This window comes from Oncorhynchus mykiss, chromosome 30 (genome assembly GCF_013265735.2).
Source record: "Oncorhynchus mykiss isolate Arlee chromosome 30, USDA_OmykA_1.1, whole genome shotgun sequence".
In the NCBI taxonomy this organism is placed as follows: domain Eukaryota; kingdom Metazoa; phylum Chordata; class Actinopteri; order Salmoniformes; family Salmonidae; genus Oncorhynchus; species Oncorhynchus mykiss.
The window spans coordinates 35,408,612-35,424,560 of record NC_050570.1 but is presented as its reverse complement, the minus strand read 5'-3'; the positions used below and the strand labels follow the sequence as shown (position 1 = coordinate 35,424,560).

Below are 15,949 nucleotides of genomic sequence, written 5' to 3'. Positions count from 1 at the left end.
CGCGCGTTCTGTCTCCTAGAAGTTAACGTACTGTGGTGCAAAAAGTGCAAATCAATCCCAGAACAACAGCAAAGGACCTTGCGAAGATGCTGGAGGAAACAGGTACAAAAGTATCTATATCCACAGTAAAACAAGTCCTATATTGACATAACCTGAAAGGCTGCTCAGCAAGGAAGAAGCCACTGCTCAAAAACCGCCATAACAAAGTTGTGACAAAATGGCTTAAGGACAACAAAGTCAAGGTATTGGAGTGGCCATCACAAAGCCCTGACCTCAATTCTATAGAAAATGTGTGGGCAGAAATGAAAAAGTGTGTGCGAGCAAGGAGGCCTACAAACCTGACTCAGTTACACCAGATCTGGCAGGAGGAATTGGCCAAAATTCACCCAACTTATTGTGGGAAGCTTATGGAAGGCTACCTGAAACGTTTGACCCAAGTTAAACAATTTAAAGGCAATGCTACCAAATGAGTGTATGTAAACTTCTGACCCACTGGGAATGTGATGAAAGAAATAAAAGCTTAAATAAATAATTATCTGCTATTATTCTGACATTTCACATTTTTAAAATAAAGTGGTGATCCTAACTGACCTAAGACAGGGAATTTTTACTAGAATTAAATGTCAGGAATTGTGAAAAACTGAGTTTAAATGTAATTGGCTAAGGTGTATGTGAACTTCAGACATCAAAAAAAAAATATATATATATATTTATTTTGTGTGTTTTCCTAGGGCCTTCAAAAGTGGGACCCGCCAGTTGCCCATCCCTGGCATATCGTATTCTTCAAACATTGAATAGGCTAATTTCTCACCAGAATGAGGCTGTGATTTGGGAGGTTCAGCTCCGTCTCAGCCTTCAGTAGGGCCCTCTTTTTTTTGCCAGATCTGCAAAAAAGTGCCCACCAGGGTTCCACATAGGCCTCGAGCCCTGCCTGTGTGTGCGCTTTTGCTGTTCACGCCTTTGGTGACGATGAGATGGAGATTGTGGCCAAAGCAATTTAGCCAGAGCCAGTTTAGTTGCCTCACTGCAGCCACAATGTTGTCCCGTGTGGTGATACAACAGTTTATTTTCATCAAGGGCCCAGTCTAGCCATCCCGAACACAGGGCTTTGGACAGGTTGTTGGCTGTGTGGGATTCCGGCATGTAGGTTGTTTCTTATCAGCGGGTTTCACTGTCAGGCACTCATATTTAAATTTGACCAATGTTCCCTCTAAGCTGCGCGCAGCAGCCCGAGACTGCCATGCAGCGTACCTGTTAGTTAACACTATCAATGTTACCCTTTATTGTGGCAATTGTGATTGAATCAACGCAATATTAGCCACTTTCAATGCAACATACAGAAACAAAAACAAACTATGCAAGAGATTTTGTTGTAGGCAGAACGCATCGGAGTAGGATTCTATTGCACAAGACTCAACACAGACTGGTGTGGCATAACCAATCAGAGCTGCAGTAGGCTTATATTCAAATAGATCATTGCCATATATGGATATGTGCCATTTACTTTGAACTGGACTGTGTTTACAGCTGTGGTCGTGAGTAGATGCGCTTGTTTTGAGATCAAAGCAAGAGCTGCATGTAGCCACGTGGGCACATTTTGTTCATGTTCTTTGCTATTTAGTGAGTCATTAGCCCAGTTATAGATAATTTGTAGTCAGCAATAGGGGATTGATTGCTTCCTACAAGAGCACAAAACATGTACATTTCCTTGAAATTGCTTTGAAAAGCGAGTCAGGTAAAGAGGGTTTTTATTTTTGTCTTAAAGGGGCAGTGTTGTATTTTGAGACATTTATTGGTGTCTGCAAACATGTTAGTCCAAGTCATCTGGTTCTCCATCGTCGTTAAATTTGAAACCAAAATGTACCCAAAGATAGGATGTTACTTTTTGTTTTTGCTACGAGAGCCAAAACATTTTCACCTCACTCCTCCAATCTACTGGAGCAATATTAAGGCCAGAGGTGAAGTGCAGTGGACACACCCACCCTATAGAATATAGATACTAACTATAGTTCCACCTGGTCCTCACTTCTCACCCCACCCCCTCCATTCTTCAATGAAATGACCTTCAAAGATTTTCTCCTATCCGCACCTAGCCCCTGCGCATATAGCGGATTTGCTGATTGTGGCATATACAGCTTGATAGACACACTAAGTGTCTGTGCAAGTTTGTGCTTTCATGTATACATGTGTGTGTCGTACCAACGAGGTCAGCGGGACCCGTGCCCAGGTTCTCTCCTCGGATGGTGACCTTGGTCCATGAGGTGCCCTCGTTGGGCGAGATGCCCGTGACCAGCGGGGGCTGGCGGACACGAGACATGGTAGGTCACGCTGATCGTCACGCGTGTGCAGGAACACAGGAAGAATCAGTCAGCAACCTGTGAACATGCCAAGGGGCAGCGGGAGGAGAGGACAATAATGGCTATTAACATGGAGATGAGGAGAGAGAGACAGTTGTAATGTACAGTTACAATGCATTATTACTTTTTCATGTCTTTATAAAATGTATTATTATAAGATATTTAATACATCTTAAAAAAGGTGTCTAAGAGTTTAAGTAGGAAGGCTACAACTTCTACACAGACAGGAGGACATGAAGGTGCTGGTAGGAGCTCCGAGTCTGAGACCAGACAGAGGGAGAAAAAAGGGGGAGGAAAGGAAGAATGTAAACCTCGGAGAGAATAATAAATAAACGTGCTCGCCCTCATCGATTCCACATAACCTACTCAATGTGTGTATGAGACTGTATAGCTAGGCCTAGCCTAATACCTAGAGGAGGTACGTGTAATGTGTATGTAATAATGGGGGAGAACATAGACAGTAAAACACCAATCACCTGCGTAGATGATATGCCAATGTGGAAGAGAAATGACACAGGCCAGTTAAAATTCTGGAAGAAATGTGCAACTATTAGCCTATCAAAAAGGAGGAAAACAGGATAGATGTGTTATGAATGGATGTGAGAATATCAACAAAAAAAAAAGCCAGTATGAGGGTTTTTTATATTTTTCGCTAACACGTGTGGCAATAAATTGCTGCCAGGTCCGGTTGAAAACCTAACTGCTTTGCAAACACTAAATCCAAAACACGTTCCCCACAAACAAGGCAGGAATTCACACGGAACAGAGCAGACAAGCAACCAGGGGTGACGCAGCAGATTCGTGGCAACATCATCTCAGAGCATACGTGTAGGCTTGTTGAACAAATCTTTCTATACACGTTTAGTTAAGAGCTTGTTGCGTAAAGAGACGGGGGTCTGTTAACTCAAATAAAGAATAGGAATATTTGTCACATGCTTCGTAAAAAACAGGTGTAGACAAATAGTGAAATGCTCACGTGTACTTTTCCAACAATGCAGAGTTGAAGATGAAAAACAAATACGGAAAAAAATTATATAAATAGTGACAAGGAATAAATACACAGTGAATACGAATAACAATAATGAGTAAGAATAACATGGCTGTATACAGGAAGTACAAGTACCAAGTCAATGTGCAGGGGTACGAGGTAATTGAAGTGCCTTCAGAAAGTTAATGTAGTGGATCACATATCCGTGTCCCCATGTTAAAGCTTTTTGGGTACAAAAAAAATAGCAAAAATCTAAGTAGCCAATCCTTCGGAGCATTTCATTGATTATTGACCGACGAGGTTGAGGTTAGGGAGGGAGCAAAGACAGAGCAATACTCTAAAAAGCAGCGTCTTTCCTTGACTTATTCCACGTTGCTGTTTTAAAGCCTGAATTTTTTTTCTCTCACCCATCTACACACGTTACCCCATAATGCATTGTTTCCCAAACTCGATCTTCGGGGCCCCAAGAGGTGCACATTTACGTTTTTGCCCTAACACTACACAGCTAATTCAAATGATCAAACCCTGATGATTAGTTGATTATTTTAATCATCGGTGTAGTGATAGGGCATTAAAAAAAACGTTTTAAAAAATGTGCACCCCTTGTGGTCCAGAGGACCGAGTTTGGAAACCCTGCCATAACGACTTAGTGCAAACACATTTTTAGAAATTGTAGCAAATTTATTGAAAAGGAAGTACAGAAATATCTAATTTATTGTACAGTACATAAGTACTCACCCCTGAGTCAATACACGCTAGAATCACCTTTGGCAGCTGCAAGTCTTTCTGGTTAAGTCTAAGAGCTTTGCACACCTGGATTGTAAAAAAAATGTTTTTATTCAAGCTCTGTCAACCCAGTCATCTACAGCCCCATCAATGTAGTCCTTTGTCTTGCTGACATTGAAGGAGATGCTGTTGCCCTGATCCACACTGCCAGGTCTCTGACCTTGCTATAGGCTGCCTCATCGTAGTCCGTGATCAGACCTAGGTCGTCAGTGTCGTCAGCAAACTTGATGAGGGTGTTGGGGGTCATGCGCGGCCACGCAGTCATGGGTGAACACTGAGTCCAGGAGGGGACTAGGCACACACCCTTGACTCAAAGGGGATGTAACTTAAGTAGCATAACCCCTGCTGTCTTGTGCTTGTCAGAGGAAATCTAGGAGCAGGGGCATCTGACATGGAGAAGATAAGAGGTTAACAAGCCTTAAACAAGCCCCTTATCTGTCATTCATCTAGCCCATATGTTTAGGGTGGGAGTCAGAGTGGAGGGGGAATGTGTGTCTTCTTCTGCATAACTGCACAACATGACTGTTGTGTTACCTCAACAGGAGTGATTCTATCCCTGTCTTAGGAATACATGCGAAGACACACACACACGAGGCTGGGCAGAATGACAGCTCTGCTCGGTTGCGTGCGAGGGGCCGAGCTGGCGCTGTGTGGTCTGTGTGTATGCGAGAGAGCATGTGGAGGGATATGTGCTGCGGAGAGGTCTGGGTAGTGTGTGTGTGTGTGTGTGTGTGTGTGTGTGTGTGTGTATATATATACATATGTGTGGTCTGGGTGTGTGGTCTCTGGCTCGGGCCTGGGGAGAGCCTGTTGACGGCTGGGATGAGAAAAGAGCTGCTGTGTTTACTTTACTCTGGGGGCCATGCATGGACATGGGAACACAGCCCAAACCCCTCCGCTCTGTAATACACACACACCCGTCACTGGAAGTAAGGGGTCTGAGTCCGAACCATGAAAAACGTCCCCAGACCATTATTCCTCCTCCACCAAACTTTACATACGGCACTTTGTATTGGGGCAGGAAGTGTTCTCCTGGCATCTGCCAAATCCAGATTTGTCCGTCGGACTGCCAGATGGTGAAGCGCGATTCATCACTCCAGAGAACGTGTTTCCACTGCTTCAGAGTCCAATGGCGGCGAGATTTACACCACTCCAGCAGACGCTTGGCATTGCACATGGTGATCTTAGGCTTGTGTGCGGCAGCTCGGCCATGGAAACCCATTTCCTGAAGCTACAGACAAACAGTTATTGTGCTGACGTTGCTTCCAGAGGCAGTTCGGAACTCGGTAGTGAGTGTTGCAAACGAGAATAGACGACTTCTACATGCTACGGGCTTGAGCACTGGGCAGTCCCGTTCTGTGAGCTTGTATGGCATACCATTTCGCAGCTGAGACATTGTTGCTCCTAGACGTTTCCACTTCACAATAGCAGCACTTACAGTTGACCGGTGCAGCTCTAGCAGGGAAGAAATTTGACGAACTGACTTGCTGGAAAGGTGACATCCTATGATGACGCCAACTTGAAAGTCACTGAGCTCTTCAGTAAGGCCTTTCTACTGCCAATGTCTATTGAAATTGCATAGCTGTGTGCTCGATTTTATACACCTGTCAGCAACGAGTGTGGCTGAAATAGCTGAATCCACTAATTTGAAGGGGTGACATACTTTTGTATATATAATTAGAATTTACATGACTGTTTATTTATTTGACAAAAATGCTCTAGGGGGCATTACAGGACCCTATTTTGACTTGTGGCAGCAGCCTACAATGAGAATCACCTAGAAGCCAAGGTAGGCTTCCCAAGTACACAGCACAGTTTTAACAGTTCACTTAAAGTCATATACAGTACCAGTCAAATGTTTGGACACACCTACTCATACAACAGTTTCTTTACTATTTTCTACATTGCAAAATAATAGTGAAGACATCAAAACTATGAAATAACACATATGGAATAACATAGTAACCAAAAGTGTTAAACAAATCAAAATATATTTTATATTTGAGATTTTTCAAAGTAGCCACAGTTTGCCTTTATAAACAGCTTTGCACACTTGGCATTCTCTCAACCAGATTCACGAGGTAGTCACCTGGAATGCATTTAAATTAACAGGTGTGCCTTGTTAAAAGTTAACGTGGAATTTCTTTCCTTCTTAACGCGTTTGAGCCAATCAGTTGTTTTGTGACAAGGTAGGGGTGGTATACAGAAAATAGCCCTATTTAGTAAGATACCAAGTCCATATTTTGGCAAGAACAGCTCAAATAAGCAAAGAGAAACGACAGTCCATCATTACTTTAAGACATGAAGGTCAACGCGGAACATTTCAAGAAAATTGAACGTTTAAGTGCAGTCGCAAAAACCATCAAGAGCTATGATGAAACTGGCTCTCATGAGGACCGCCACAGGAAAGGAAGACCCAGAGTTACCTCTGCTGCAGAGGATACGTTCATTAGAGTTAACTGCACATCGGATTGCAGCCCAAATAAATGCTTCAAAAACGTCAAGTAACAGACACATCTCAACATCAACTGCTCAGAAGAGACCGCATGAATCAGGCCTTCATGGTCGAATTGCTGCAAATAAACTACTACTAAAAAGGACACCGATAAGAAGAAGAGGCTTGCTTGGACCTAGACACACGAGCAATGGACATTAGACCAGTGGAAATATGTCAGTCAGTCTAATAAATCCAAATTTGAGATTTTTGGTTTCAACCGCCGAGTCTTTGTGAGACCCAGAGTAGGTGAACGGATGATCTCCGCATGTGTGGTTCCCACCGTGAAGCATGGAGGTGGTGGTGTGATGGAGTGGGGGTGCTTAGCTGGTGACACAGTCTGTGATTTATTTAGAATTCAAGGCACACTTAACCAGCATGGCTACCACAGTGTTCTGCAGTGATACACCATCCCATCTGGTTTGTGCTTAGTGGGATTACCAATTGTTTTTCCAACAGAACAATGACCCAACACACCTCCAGGCTGTGTAAGGGCTATTCGAGTGCTGCATCAGATCACCTGGCCTCCACAATCACCCGACCTAAAACAATTGAGTTGGTTTGGGAAGAGTTGGACCGCAGGGTGATGGAAAAGCAACCAACAAGTGCTCAGCATGTGGGAACTCCTTCAAGACTGTTGAAAAAGCATTCCAGGTGACGCTGGTTGAGAGAATGCTAAGAGTGTGCAAAGCTGTCACCAAGGCAAAGGGTGGCTACATTGAAGAATATAAAATATATTTTGATTTGTTTAACATTTTTTGGGTTACTACATGATTCTATATGTGTTATTTCAAAGTGTTGATGTCTTCACTATTATTCTACAATGTAGACAATGGTAAAAATAAAGAAAAACCCTTAAATGAGTAGGTGTGTCCAAACTTTTGACTGGTACGGTAAATGGCACTCTCGGTCAGTTTCTTCTGATCATTCTTGTTGTTAAATCCTGTGTTGTTTATCAAACATCTGCCTACTCATTGGCCACATGACTAGTGCTTAAGCATTCTCCCCCTCCCTTTCTCCCTCGCTTCCTCCCTTCCTGCTTACGTTCTAATTGGGCTAAAATGGCAGGTTTATTTTACTTGGAGAGGGACTTATAAACAAAGTGACTGCCCCTCCTCTATTTGGTAACTCTGTCACCCCAGAGCCTAGGACTGAGCAATAGGACCAGAGCTAACAAGCTCAGGGAGAAAGGAGCTCTCTGGCTAGGCAAGACTGTAGCCTTGCGTTCCAAATGGCACCCTATTCCTAATATATTTTGACCAGAGCCCTATAGTTGTGCATTAGCCTATAGGGAGTTGGGTGCCATTTTAAACACAGCTGTAGAATGGGCTGAATATGAGGAATGGATTGCTTCATAGGAAGTATGCTGTATATTTATACTATAACAGATGAAAATCATATAAGCCTAGGCCCTAGGACATTTACTACAGCACACTTTAAACAATATATACCCCACACTCACAATGCCAGGACACTGTTCTGTTTCAGAAAGAGGCATATGGAAGCTACACAGACAGCACAATGTTCTGAGAACCATATGTTTCTTTATTGGAATTTCAGCATAACATTTCCTACAGGTTTCCTCAAGGTTCTATTTAAAGTAATGTTCTCAAATTGTTCTGAGAACGTTAAGAAACAGCATTCTTCTGTGGGAATATCTATTTAAAGTCATGTTTTTAGAACATTAAGAAAACTTTCCATAAAAACCACAAGAAAAAAAATGAGTAACGTTCAAAGGACATTCTAAGAATGTTATTTAAAAAAACATACATTCCATTCTCAGCGTCAACAAAACTCCATCTATCTTCCATCTTTAAGTGTGTTCAGGTGTGTTGGCCGCACCCACTAATTTGCCACACTTGATCTTAATGATTGCTTGATTCCGTTCTCAAAATGTTAATAATGCCTCCCTGGAAAACTTTCAGGGAATCCCAGTAAAACATTCTCAGAACCTCCCTGCAACCAAAAAAATGTAGGCTTCCAGAACAGGCAAATTTTCATTTCCGTTGTCATAACGTTTAAAGAACATTCAGTTTTACCGGTCAGGAAACTTATGGCTTCATTCCCAGAACCAAAGGAACACCAAAAACGTGTGTTCCCACAACTTCCAAGGCAGTGTGACTGATAATCAGTCTGTCATATTAGCCCCCCTCTGAGAGCCTGCAGGGTGCAGTGTGGGTTTTAGGGGTTTGGCTGATTTTCCCCTGCTGTTTAGGCTAATGCACTGGATAGAGGGGGGGCGGGTATTCACACGAAAAGGGGGTGACTGTACTTACTGCTCCCAAATGTAGCCCTAAAGTTGTTTATTTAGGTCATCTGTTCCTAAACTTTCGGACTTACAACTTCCAGCATGAGTCCCCCCTCCTGCTACAGAAGGAATGAGTCACTGTGAGATGGACCTGTGGCGTAGAGGGCGGTTAGAGAGGGTGGAGGAGGGTCAGAGAGGCATCCCCTTGGCTATCAGGGGGATATCCCTGCTGGAGACAGTACTGGGCTCTTCACAAACAAATCCTGATACTCGCTCACGTTACACACATAACTGTCCTGCTCATTCTGAGCCAAATACTGGGTAGTGTAGAGGTCACCTTTGCTCTGGTCTGAGCTCTATGCTTGTTCTCTTCTTCTCAGCTCCCCATGTGGGAGTGATTGACAGGTGAGAGGGGGTTAGGTTGAGTGTGTGTGTGTGTTATGTGTTATGGTCTGGGCTAGGGGCACAAAGGGACCCTTTCAGAAATATCCGTCTGCCCCCCACACTGCCACCCCATCAGTGCTGCTACCACTAAGCCTCTCCCAGTACCCCACGCTAACACTCCAGTCAGCCCCCAACATTAAACAAACACCAGATTCCATCAAAGAGCACCCTCAGTCTGAATACACAGAGCTGGCCAAACATCATGGCCCTGGTATGACTGGCCCTGATCTCTGATCTGACAGACCAGCAATTTAAGAAACCATTCCTCACTCCAAACTCACACCAGAACTCATACAGACTGTTTTGAACTGACTCTCAGTTGCAGACTGGCAGGGGACAGAGAGAATGCTGCCAATAGTTTAACAGAGAGCATCAGTTAGGCTACACTCTGTCGGATTTGTGCATTAAAGGAAAAGGAATGTGATCAATTAAAGTTCAGAAGACTGAACTAGGCTAATACATTGGCACATTTGTGACTCGTTTCAGGAAACTAGGCCTATGTCGCGCGTCACTACTTCACAGGAGAGGCATTTGAATGTTTTTTTGGGGGCAGAAATGCCATCTGGAACATGTGAACTTTCAGGTGCCTTAATAAACACACTTGTATGCCATCTGTAAATACAAATTTTAAAATTACGAGCCTAGTTAGTTTAGCCACGGAAATAAGAAGGAACCGCTATCTATGATTGGCTGATATAATGGATGGGCTGGACATGCTGAGAGATGAGTTTGGATTGGTCTGCCATGTAGCACACTTCTGTCTACAACATAAGCTGCTCAGTCTCTGTAGGCAATCATTTCTAACGTGTTTTTTTTTTTTTAAAGATGCTCTCCACTTTTTGGAGTTTTGAAATCAGTGGAATGTCTGGTGGAAGTAGAGTATGACAGCTACGGAGAAAATTCTGCCGTTTGATTGCAAATATACAGAGGGAGTCGAAAAGAGACCACACAAAAAGCTGTTGCATAAAACAGCTGTATCTGGGTTACATCTTCAAACTAAGGTCAACCATGGCATCCATGACAGAGAGGAAGAAGTGTTAATCTATGTATTCGGGTAAGAGATTCTAGCTAGCTACATTTTCAGTTATTATACATATCTAATTTTGTCAGAAAGTCAATTTTATTGCAAGTTAAAGCGTACTGTTAGCTAGCTAGCTAAAGTTACGTGTATGATCTGTGTAGGAATATTATTCGTATCTCAGAGCTATTTGCATTGCTAGTTATAGCCTCATGCTTGCTAGCTAGCTGGCTGTATCCTGTGCTAGCTAGCTGGCTAGCTAGCTAACATTGAACCTAGTTGGTTAGTTTTAGCTACCAGCAGATTCATGCATGGTAGTAACATTAAGAGTTGGGATTATGGTTCATTGTTTAGCTAGCTAGCTACATGTCTAAACAAAAGACTCCGCTATGCAAGTAACCATTTCACTGTACCGTTTACACCTTCTGTATCCTGTGCATTTGACAAACTTTGATTTGATATAGTGTGTATTTACCAGAGACGGGAATGTGAAGAACAACATGACCTGCGCCAAAGTCATATTAGGATAACATTAGACCTACGAGACAGTATCCAATTTCTAAAATTCTGCGGTAGAGTGCCCTACTTTCATCACACACAACCATAAGCTATTTTCTGTAATTAGCTCACCATTAACTTGTAAATAATAATATTGTAAGTTTATTTTTCTGTAATAATGAATGCAAATTAGCTAAAGTTCAGACAGGTGTCAGCTTATGACATGGTCATTATTTGAAACGGGTAGTCAGCTAGCTATCTAACAAGCTAGAAACAAACCAAAACATAATTTAGAAAAGTAACTTTTAGTTGCCTGGTTTGCTGGATTGACATATACTAAATACATTTTTAAACGGGTGGGTTTATTGGGTGTTAAAATACACCGTTATCAGCAGCCTGGTGCCCCAGAATAGCATGTCATGTAGCCTGTCGTTTTTGAGTTTATACATTTTCGCAACGACAAGTTTGATGTCGGATAAAGAATGTTCATGATGTGACTGCGAAAACTGTCTACAGACATGTCGATAGACGTAGTATACATCAGGCTTTAGTCTTGAACTCTTTGGTTGTTCAGTACAATACCGTACTCACTTTGTTCAACACCTGGCCTCACATGTGAACCCTTAAAGAGATGGGTGGGGCTAAGGCTTAAGAGGTGGTGATGGATGCTGAATGGATGTAGACAAAGAAGAGCTCTCCAGTAGGTATACCAAAACATTCAAGGGCCATTTTTTAAAAGAGCGGTTACAAGTTAATCAAATTTCAATACCGATATTACTTTCCCATTGTTCCTCAACTGTAGTGTATGATATACCATTTTCTATCTCTGAGTCTCTACTTTTATCCAATGTAAAAAAAACAATTTCAGGAGTCCTACCCTCACATCACACCCATTGGCTGTGCTGCTCATGCATTGAATCTGCTCCTCAAGGACATCATGGCACTGAAAACAATGGATACACTCTATAAGAAAGCCAAGGAAATGGTTAGGTATGTGAAGGGTCATCAAGTTATAGCAGCAATCTACCTCACCAAGCAAAGTGAGAAGAAGAAGAGCACCACATTGAAGCTGCCCAGCAACACCCGTTGGGGTGGTGTGTCATCATGTTTGACAGTCTCCTGGAGGGGTAGGAGCCTCTCCAAGAAATGGCCATGTCACAGTCTGCCAATATGGACAGCACCATCAAGAGGATCGTCCTGGATGATGTATTTTGGGAGAGAGCGGTAAGCAGAGGAAACTGCAGTTCTGAAATACATCAAAAAGCGTGAGGACTTCTGCCTTAAGCTCATACACGCTGCAGCGTACATGTTGGACCCCAAGTATGCTGGCAAGAGCATCCTTTCTGGTGCAGGGATCAACAAGGCCTATGGTGTCATCCCCACCGTGTCTCGCCACCTTGGCCTGGATGAGGGCAAGGTTCTTGGCAGTCTGGCGAAGTACACACCCAAGCAAGGGCTTTGGGACGGAGATGCAAAGTCGTACCAATGTATCTCATCAGCCACCTGGTGGAAGGGACTTTGTGGATCTGAGGCTCTTTCCCCTGCTGCCTCCATCACCCTCCAAATCCCACCAACATTAGCCGTCTCAGAGTGTAACTGGTCCTTGTTTGGGAACACACACACCAAAGCATGCAACAGGCTGACCAATACAAACATTGGTGGCCATCCGGGCAAATTTTAGGCTTTTTGAGCCATACAACGAGCCATCCTCAACAAGGTTGGAAAGTGACAGTGAAGATAAGGCGTCAGTCGGATGTTCAAGAGGTGGACATTGAATAGGTCCACAGAGAAGACATGGAAGCCTGAGAGGAAGACAACAAAAGCTTTAGCTTCCAGACTACCATTTTACAGATGTTTGCTGAAAATGTTTTTGGGAGATGCGATGGATCATTGGGGATCATTTAATATTCCCTTTATTTTGTTGTTCAGTGAAATCATCCCATGTGAAGAGTCAAATCATTTAATTAAAAGTTAAATTTGTAACTAAATCAATTTTTTATTTCTATTGGAAGGATTTAATAATTTCCAATTATGTCTATTTATGATAAGGTAAAAATATTTATGTTTCACTCTCCATTTGATATGCTAGATATATATCCAATGCAAAAAAAATCTACATTTGCATATATTCCCATGGAAATTTTCCACAAAATGTGCAACCCTAAAAGGCAGGCATAAGCTATGGATAATGAACACAATTGCATTTTATGGATGGCATTTCAATGCACAGATATATCATGAAGAGATCCAGAAGCCCATTGTCATGCCATTACTTCATATTTCAGCATGATATTGCATGGCCCCATGTCACAAGGATCTGTACACAATTCCTGGAAGCTGAAAATGGCCCAGTTCTTCCATGGCCTGCATATTCATTAGATACAGTATGTCACCTATTGAACATGTTTGGGATGCTCTGGATCGACGTGTATGACAGCGTGTTCCAACTCCCGCCAATATCCAGTACCGCCGCACAGCCATTGACGAGGAGTGGGACAACATTCCATAGGCCACAAACAGCATGATCAACTGTATGCGAAGGAGAAGTGTCACGCTACAAGAGTCAAATGGTGGTCACACCAGATACTGACTGGTTTTCTGATCCACGCCCTACCCATTTTTAAAGTATCGGTGACCAACAGATATGTATTCCCAGATCGAATCCCTGAGCTGACATGGTAAAAAGTTGTTCTGCCCCTGAACAAGGCAGTTAACCCACTGTTCCTAGGCCATCATTGTAAATAAGAATTTGATCTTAACTGACTTGTCTAGTTAAATAAAAGATAAAATAAAACAATGGCAGTGGTATTCATATTTTTGAGCAGACAGACATTATTCGTTGTCAAATTCGTTGGCCAGTCAGCACTTCTCAGCCAACTGTAATACAGGACAGTAAGAGAGTAACCAATCCCAACGCAGTACAGTGAAAAGATCTAGGAGAGCACCAGAATGGCGCAATAAGGGGTCCGGCGTCCGGGTTTAGTTCTCTCTATCCCCTCTGTCTCACTCTCTTCTCCCATTTGTTGTCCTTTGGCAAGTTCTCTGTTTGTTGGTCTCAAATTGGACTTTTAAGATCTAACTTCTCCTCTCAGAATCCTGGCTAAATAAACCGAATTTGAAATGTGGGCGCATGAATGCAGGCTGAGGTTTATAGAGGGCTTAGGATGTGGAGACAGCCATAGAATGAGATTCCACGGGGAGTCAGGGTTTAAACCTTGGTAATGCCGTGTCACAAGTACAGTAACTAATATTTACATACAAAAACATGGCTCATGATGAGCGTGAGAACTGGGAACAAGGACTAGGGACCGATTACCAGGACATTTACTCAGAGCATGCGTGGAACAACTGGCAAGTGTCTTCAATTACATTTTCAACCTCTCCCAAACTGAGTCTGTAATACCTACGTTTCAATCAGACCACCATAGTCCCTGTGCCCAAGAAAGCGAAGGTAACCTGCCTAACTGACTACCGTCGGTAGCCACCATGAAATGCTTTGAAAAGCTGGTCATGGCTCACATCAACACCATCATCCCGGAAACCCTAGACCCACTCCAATTCATGGGTCCTCAAAAAGTTATACAGCTGCACCATCAAGAGCATCCTGCCTGACTGGTTGCATCACAGCCTGGTATGGCAACTGCTCGGCCTCCGACCGCAAGGCACTACAGAGGGTAGTGCGTACAGCCCAGTACATCACGTGGGCCAAGCTTCCTGCCATCCAGGACCTCTATACCCGGCAGTGTCAGAGGAAGGCCCAAAAAATTGTCAAAGACTCCAGTCACCAAAGTCAGACTGTTCTCTCTGCTAGCGCAAGCGGTACCATAGTGGCAAGCGGTACCAGAGCACCAAGTCTAGGTCCAAAAGGCTCCTTAACAGCTTCTACCACCAAGCCATAAGACTTTGATCAGTTGTTCAACATGGCCATCCGGACTATTTACATTGACACCCCACCCTTTTGTTTTTAGACGGCTGCTACTCGCTGTTTATTATCTATGTATCTATGAAAATGGGCAGGGTATATGCACATGTTTAATTGAACCTTTATTTAACTAGGCAAGTTAGTTAAGAACAAATTCTTATTTACAATGACTGCCTACCCCGGCCAAACCCGGAAGACACGGGGCCAATTGTGCGCCGCCCTATGGGACTCCCAATCACGGCCGGGTGAGACACAGCCTGGATTCGAATCAGGAACTGTAGTGACAGTGCCTTAGACCACTGCGTCCCTCGGGCAGTGTGTAGTATAGTATTCTACAGTTTCCTTAAGGACTCTTTAGTAAGTACTCATTGTGGGAAAGGCGGGACGACAGGGGTGAGAGAGAAGTGCCACTCCAAAAACATTGTCCGCATCAACCTTTCACCCCTGCTGTGACCGCTCTGGTTCAATCCACCCTAGCCTAACCCTATAGCAGGGTCTCCCAATGTCAGCCCTGGGGGCCCCCCCTGGGTGCACATTTTGGTTTTTGCCCTAGCACTACACAGCTGATTCAAATAATCCAAGCTTGATGATGAGTTGGTTATTGTAATCAGCTGTGTAGTGCTAGGGCAAAAGGACAGAGTTTGGGAAACCCTTCCTTAAAGCAGAAACCACTGATGAGAAAGTGCCGCAAAAATATAACCCGCCACTGCATTCCACCAAAACAAACAAGCAGGGGCCAGCCGGGCCACCCAACATTTTCAATTAGAGCCAGAGAGAGGGCAGGAAACAGCCCTGTGTCCCCTGCAGGGAGATGGGTGGAAGTCAGGGGTGAGGAAAGGGGTCTTCAAGGCTCCAACCAGAGAGAGGCTCAGCAACAGCTTAGCACTAATTTCCTGTGATATCATTGTGTGATTAATACACAGCATACATACACACGTGGTGGAAAAAGTTGCAGAAAATGTAATTTAAAAAAAAGATTTAGTAATTTAAAGAATCCCTCAAAATAATACAGTAGGCCTTATTGATATAGGCTTGCACACCCACACTAAAATATTTCCAGTAAAACGTACAGCAATTTACTGGCAGCAATTGGCCAGAATGTTACTGAAATGTATTGTAATCCATTTTTGGATAATCCATTTTACAGTGCCAAAAATGTTACGGTAACCTAATTTATAGTACATTACTGGAATT

General features: G+C 43.3%; 1 protein-coding gene across 5 annotated transcripts in view; it reads right to left on the bottom strand.

The window, feature by feature from the left end:
- Positions 1 to 15,949, bottom strand: part of LOC110521760 (exocyst complex component 2) — an 86,807-nt gene that overhangs the window by 67,815 nt on the left and 3,043 nt on the right. For all 5 annotated transcript variants that reach the window (XM_036969306.1, XM_036969308.1, XM_036969307.1 and 2 more), the window contains one exon: positions 2,200 to 2,375. In XM_036969306.1, coding sequence (XP_036825201.1) covers positions 2,200 to 2,317 — 118 coding nt within the window. In that variant the 5' untranslated portion in view covers positions 2,318 to 2,375. The remainder of the gene's footprint in view (positions 1 to 2,199; positions 2,376 to 15,949) is intronic.